Source organism: Terrapene carolina, unplaced genomic scaffold (genome assembly GCF_002925995.2).
Source record: "Terrapene carolina triunguis isolate 2854851 unplaced genomic scaffold, T_m_triunguis-2.0 Scaffold31, whole genome shotgun sequence".
Taxonomy (NCBI): domain Eukaryota; kingdom Metazoa; phylum Chordata; order Testudines; family Emydidae; genus Terrapene; species Terrapene triunguis.
Window position 1 is genome coordinate 6927615 of NW_020664382.1, and position 7126 is coordinate 6934740.

General features: G+C 39.7%; 1 protein-coding gene across 1 annotated transcript; it reads left to right on the forward strand.

Annotated features, from left to right (window-relative positions):
* Positions 1-274: 274 nt before the first annotated feature.
* KCNE1 (potassium voltage-gated channel subfamily E regulatory subunit 1) lies at positions 275-5156 on the forward strand. Its single transcript, XM_024197071.2, has 2 exons — positions 275-339; positions 4508-5156. The coding sequence occupies exon 2, from the start codon at positions 4546-4548 to the stop codon at positions 4924-4926; it is 381 nt and encodes a 126-aa protein (XP_024052839.1). The 5' UTR covers positions 275-339; positions 4508-4545; the 3' UTR covers positions 4927-5156.
* The last annotated feature ends 1970 nt before the right edge of the window (positions 5157-7126 follow it).

The following is a 7126-nucleotide window of genomic DNA, read 5'->3' on the forward strand; positions in this document are numbered from 1 at the left end:
TTAAGTTAATGGATCAGTCCTTAAAGGTTGCTCACATTTGTTAATATTTTACGTTAGCAAATAGTTAAATAGCTCTCCAGAATGAATGGTCAGCTGGGAGATTCAAAGAAATTATTTCTTGTTTTGTTTTGAAATTACTTTGGTTGGGTGGCACTTTCCATTTTACAGTATTCAGAATGTTGACACACTTCCCACCCAGTTTGTAGAAAAAATTCTCTCAGAAAAAGGCTTCAATTTCCTTTTTTCTTTTCTTTTTTGCTTTTAAAGGATCTGTCAACAGCTGTGAAATGTGAATGTATTTTAGCCTGCTGAGCTCAAGTTACCAAGACGTAATTTTCTGTAAGTAAATCTGACCTGTCAGAATTCTTTGTCTAAAGCAATAATTTGGATCTGGGTATTATTTTGTAAGGGAGATTTTTCCATCTTGTGGGCAGATAATTTGGACCCTCGTCAAACAAATGTTAAACTCAGCTTCTATGTGTTGTAAAAGGTAATCAGAGGGTTCCTATGCTGTAGAACAGGGGTTCTCAAACTATGGGTTGGAACCCCTCAGGGGATCGTGAGGTTATTACATGGGGGGGTCATGAGCTGTCGGTCTCCAACCCAAACCCCGCTTTGCCTCCAGCATTTATAATGGTGTTAAATATATAAACAAGTGTTTTTAATTTATAAGGGGGGGTCACACTCAGAGGCTTCCTATGTGAAAGGGGTCACCAGTACAAAAGTTTGAGAATTAGTGCTGTAGAAGGATACTGTTGCTATGTGAAATTTGATGGTAAGTGTTTTGTTTCAGTTCACATCTCGACTGAGCCATACTTTAAAGTTTCAGGATTGACCCGAACCACCAAGCAACCCAAACGGCCAATTTTTGTCTGATTTCAGTTTGAAATCATCAAATTTCATGTGGTTTGATTGAAACCATTAATCTTCCCTAGAAAATGTGAGGTGCAGGAGTTCCTGCTTTCTCCAAAATGTTTATAAACTTAAGCTGAGTGTTAAGTTTGCTAGGAACCCAAACCCAGGGGAAATGTTGCATAGTTTGCGGTTTCATAGCAAAAGGTTCACACAATTCCAATGCTGAAACCAATATACTGTTCTTGTATTAGAGTTTCATTTCGTTAACTTTCATATCATTATATTTCAGGTAAATAAATGCAGTTTTTATAAAGGAGAAAGAATCATAGGATCAATTTCTTTTTTTCATTTCCAGTGCATCATAGCATCTCTGTTTGCAGATGTCAGAGAGAGAGATGGATAAATAATAGATTTTTCTGTTTGCTGGCAATTAAAAAAATGTTTTTGGTCAATTTGAAAAGAAATGTTTTGAAATTTTTGGTGAATTAAAAAGTTGAAAAAATCATTTTGAGTCAAACAACCTGTTTTCATTGGGTTTCAAATGTTTCATTTCAATTTTGACCATTTTTTGTTTTGGATTGTTTCCTTTTTAAGTTAAAGGAAAATGCGGGGGCGGAGGGTAGAAGTAATTTCAAATTAAAAAATCATAACTTTTGTTCTTGTTTTTTTGGATTAAAAAATAAAAAATTGCGTTTTCTTTTCAGGCAAAAGAATTTGACAAAATTGACATGAATTTGCAAAGGTTTTGGTATCAGAGGGGTAGCCATGTTAGTCTGGTTCTGTAAAAAGCGACAAAGAGTCCTGTGGCACCTTATAGACTAACAGACGTATTGAAGCATAAACTTTCGTGGGTGAATATCCACTTCGTCAGACACAATGGGTATTCACCCATGAAAGCTTATGCTCCAATACGTCTTTTAGTCTATAAGGTGCCACAGGACTCTTTGTAACTTTTTACAAAGGTTTTGGTGTCACTGAATCTGCAGTTTTCACCACACAAAAAAAAACTTTCACACAAAAAATATGCCCATACACTATCTAGAAACAGAAAATTTAACCCGGCCTCACAAAATAGCACATATTTGAGTGCCATTACTCCTAAACTGAGTGTTTGGAGTGAAAATCACTCCCGTGCAGAAGGCCAGCACAAGATCTATGCTCCACTCAAGTCCTACTTAAGCCCTCAAAATAAGGCTCAAGTAGCGTGTAAGACCTGCATAAACCTTGTGCTGGCCCAGGAGCAAATTTTACCCTTGATGTAAATGAATAAAATACAGTACATGGCTAAAAAAATCCCATTTAAATCAGAAGAGCCTGTGTAAATGGACCACTCTGTTTTCATATAATTAAAACTGTATAAAGAACTGACAGCTCCTATATTATTACAAGATTACCATCAGTGAAGTCACCTTGAACTACAATACCTGCTATTCAAAAAGTCTAAGGGCATAATACAATAAGGAATGTTTGTTTTAATTTATTACAAAAGCTAAATTATGCCTTGTACTAAGATTAAAGTGACATGTCAGTTATATTGTCTGGTTAGGGAGACTTGCATATTGCAATCCTGATACATTGTTCTTATCCACTGAAAGGATTTACTGGACAGGATGTCTGGTATTGAGACTCTAAAGGGGGAAATGATCATTAAGCTTCTTGTGTAAAACTCTCAATCAAAATAGGATTGATTACCAAAAATCTTTGATTCCTTGTGCCAAAGTGATTTGATTGCACTCTATATGGCAGTATTCCTGATTTGCAAGGATGTCACCAGAGGTCAGCTTAACTATCCAGCAAAACTCTCAATTGCATGGTGGCTTTCTTTGAGAAGGGCTCTGTGAATCAGTGACAGGAGGGTGGTTGTTTTTTGTTTTACTGGAGGTAAGGTGGGCAAAGGGAAGCACTTTTCATCACCAGCCCCTAGGAGCTCCTGCACTGGAGGTTGCTGCCTCTTTCTTCTGTCACCTGCTGTTTTCACAGCTGCCTCCTGGCTTTTCCACTCCCTATTCTCCCCCAACCTCTGTTTTACTGCAGCACAGTGGGGAAACAGACAGAGAGAGCAGTAGTAATTTATTTAGGATGTTTGTACTTACATAGTAAACATGACTATAAATTGACACATTAAGGGACAGGTCCTCAGCTGATGGAAATTGAAATTGAGTACATCTTCACTAAATGTAATAGATTTATGCCAATCTACACCAACTGATGATGTGGTCTGAAATATTTTGTTTCCAAGTTCAGCATTCTCCCATGCAGGGCCGGCTCTAGGCACCAGCAAAGCAAGCAGGTGCTTGGGGCGGCAAATTTGCAGGGGCACAAGAATCCAGCATGAGAGCTGAGAACCAACAGGGAGCCCTGGGAGCTGTAGTTCCTTGGTTAGCTCCCTGCGTATAGAGCCAGCCCTGGAGCAGGGAAAGAACTACATTTCCCAGCATTCCCTTGGCCGCAATTAACAGGAAAGGGAGGGGGAAGGAGTGTAGAACTGAAACCTCATGCTACAGCTTGCTGTGAATGGTAGGGACAGAGCCAGCTCTAGGTTTTTGGCTGCCCCCCACCTCAGCCCTGGGCTCCCCCCCCACCTCTGTCTTGCCCCACCCCTGTCCTCGGCTCCTCTCCCCCCCCTGCACCTGCACTCCCTGCTGCCCCAGCTCTGGCCCCCACCTGCACCTCCTGCCGCCCCAGCCCTGGGCTCTCCCCCAAAGAAAGAATTGGGTGGACTAAATGGACATTGCACCTCTCTATCTGAAGCCTAGCAAGGTAGGTACGTGGATCCCACTAGAATTTAAAATGAAAAGTAAGGGAGGGGAGGCTCTACTAGACTGGGCAGCTTTAGATACAGTACCAGGCACGTAGGAGGATTTACACTTCTGAGCCATGGAAGCAGAAATTGACTTTTCTTTTCCAGATTTAGCTAATATTCAGAAAGGGAATCCAGCACCTGCCTTCCAGATTTGAACACCCTCAAAATTCAGGAGTGCTCAAGCTCAATTTGGGCAGCTGTTACTTCATTTCTCCCAAATCAAATATACTGATCCACTGTAACTTGCTGTAGAAAAAGTAGAATAAATTGAGCAAGAAATGCTTCCCAGTGGTTATTAGGACTGGAATTGCTATTTTCAACAGCCACTGCTTTTTTTTATTATTATTATTATTATTATTATTATTTTTAAGTTTTAGTTTTATTTGTTTAAAAGGAAGACAGTGATATTGCATTGGCAAATTCCCCATAGAAACAAAGAATGGAACAAAAGAATAATAAAGGCACCTCAACTTTTCCTCATTTATGTAGGACAGTCTTATAATATGCATCCAGATATCCTCCAATCACACAAGCTGAAAATTGTTCCACTTTACTGCAGTTCTGTAACCATATGGGAACCAATCCTGTCTGTGTTCTCTGCACATCCAAAATTCCTGCTGAATGACCCGCCCTGGGAGCGAGTTACCAGTGACCCAGGGCTGGGGCGGCGGGGGGGAAGGGGGCAGCCAAATTCTTTTGCTTGGGGCAGCAAAAAACCTAGAGCCGGCCCTGCTCTCATGAAATAGTTTTCTCCTCTCAGAAAGGAAAGCAGACAGGATATTTATCAGTTGTACAGAATTATTGCCACATTGGGTTTTAAAAGTGTACCTGGCTTTTATGTTTTTCTAGAAATCACCACTTCAGAAAAGAAAGAGTGACGGAAGAAGATGGCAACGCTGTCTAATGATACAGCACTGAATTCACTCCTCTCCAAAGTATTACAAGAATATGTAGACCGGACAAATAACTCTGCATCTTCTCAGGCTGGAAAACCCAGTGACAATCTGGAAATCATCTATGTGCTCTTGTTGCTTGGTTTCTTTGGCTTTTTCACATTTGGAATAATGCTTAGCAACATCCGCTCCAAAAAGCTTGAGCACTCAAATGACCCATACAATGTGTACATTGAAACAGATATTTGGCATAAGCTGGATGAGGCAAATTTTCATGCAAAAATTGTGGGAAGTTATAAATCGTGCTGTGTGTTTGAGAACCAGCTTGCTGTGGAGCAACCTATTAATCAGATTCCTCAGGTGAAGTCTTCATAGAGAAATGGGAGAAAAGATGGTCTGTTAACTTTACAGGTATAGAGCCAGATCTTCACCTGGTACAAATGGAAGTAGCTCATGGCCCATCGGTGCAAAATAATTTTGCATGTAGAACAAAAAATCTCTTTCTGCATAGCATCTACCATGATGTGGTAGCACTGCATTTCATACACTCCTTGTTCCATGAAATTGGACAATTGTGCTGCAAAGCTTTCAACCTTGAATATCAGGTTGCAGTAATCTCTAAGATCAAGAACAGTAAGAGCCAGATCCTCACCTGGTGTAAATCAGCATCGCTGCATTGTTCTCACCAATGAGGCTAGTTTAAAAAGTGGTTTATACTTTGAGGCTGCATCACATATTCTTACAATGATCAAAATTTAGAATCTGCTGGTAGCATTTGTAGTAACCTGCATGATTAAAACAAGAATTCATCTAGCACAAGCTAGAAATGTTAACAATCAAGTAGCATCTAGGCAATTCCACCCTTTCAAAATATGGAAGAAGCTGATCAATAGAGCTGGTTGAAATTTGTCATTCAAAAAATGTTTGAAGGAAAAACAATCTTGTTACTAAATGAAAAATTTTGTGGAAGATTTTTGTTTCTTTCCAAGTTTTCCATGGTTTTCATGAAAATCTGAGAAAAAAATTGGTTTCCAGTTTTGCATGTAAAAAAATCAGAAAATTATGCTGTGAAAAATGTAAATAAAATTTTCCAACTGACTCTACAGATCAACCCTGCTCTGTACTTTCTCCCTCATGAAGAAAGATTATGCACGAGGGATGAAATTCACCCAACTGCACAAGGTGAGCACAAAGTCTGTGCATCACTTATGTTCCACTTACATGCTATTTTGATGGGATTTAAGTGGTGCGTAGATCTTGTGCTGCCAGTGCACAGGGTGAATTTCATGCTATGTGATGAGTTTGTTTAGCAAACCTCTGATATTTAAGCCCCAATTCAGCGATGCACTTACAAACGTGCTTAACTTACAAACTTGCTTAACTTCAAGCTTGTGAGTAGTTCCATAGAATGCTCCAAAATAGCAGTTTCACATTCAGTAAATTTCCTTTATTACACAGTGGCCAAAGCGCAGCCCAGCTGATGGCAAGAAGATTTTTCTACCTGTCCAGTGCCATTTGTTTGGTACTGAGTCAAGCTGAAATGCGTCAGCTGAACTCAGCAACTTTGGGAAGGGGAAAACCTAAAAGAAACAGCAGGAAGCATTTCTTGTCTCTGCTAAAACAGGGGAATGTGCCCTCCCCAGGCAACGCATGCTAAAAAATAGGGATCTCAGCACCTCACCTCTGTGCCTGGTCTCAAAGGAGCATGGTCTGAGCAAAAATGCTGTTTCAGCATATACAGTTTCTGGTTCAAAATTTCTTATAATTAAGGTGAGGTGGGAAGACAGTCCCCCTGGGTCAGGGTAACTTGTGTAAAGAGCCACTTCAGTTGCAGAGACAAGTAGGCAGGGGGCTGGAAAGATAAGTGCAGCACCACAGGATGTGCCACACCACATACTTGGAAGACATATTGCTGTAATTCACTGACTGTTCTCTTTCTAAGCTTAGGTCCTCCTTAAAGCCCGACATTGTCATTAGAAATCATCATACTATTAAAAATATTGCTTGTGCTATTAGTGTTTGTGCTTATTGTGCTACCAACAATAGCGGAAAACAATTGGTGGTGATTGTCAAAGCAGTTTAGGGGATTTAGACAAGTACCTTCCATTAATGTGAGTGGAAGGTATATGTTTTATGTGCCCTAGACTGCTCTAAGAATCTCAGTCATTGTTATTATCTGATTCACTTTTTCTAGAACAAAGCAACGTATCCAAACACCCTTCGACTTTGGGGAGAAGAGCCTTCATGGCTTGGAACTTTTCTTCTTAGTGCCATTTATGCTGTTTATTTATTTTTTGAATTTCCCTCAGCTTGAACAAATGAAAACAGGCTAAGCAGTTTTGCTTTCTAGTTCTCCTGCAGAAGGCCTGTACTGTACAGTTTAGAGTGAAGTGTTGCTGGGAAATGTTTAAACCTGAACAAAAACCAACTAAAACATTTTAACAAATACTATTAATGTTAGCTTTTGTTGAAAGTTTTTTAAACAAATAACTCCCCCCACCTAAGTTTTGGCCCTAAACTACATGACAGTGTCCTTGTTAAAAAGAATGTACATTACTTGCAATATAATTATTAG

Excerpts from the sequence above, each read along its gene's own strand:
- KCNE1 (XM_024197071.2), top strand. The coding sequence starts at position 4,546 with ATGGCAACGCTGTCTAATGATACAGCACTGAATTCACTCCTCTCCAAA.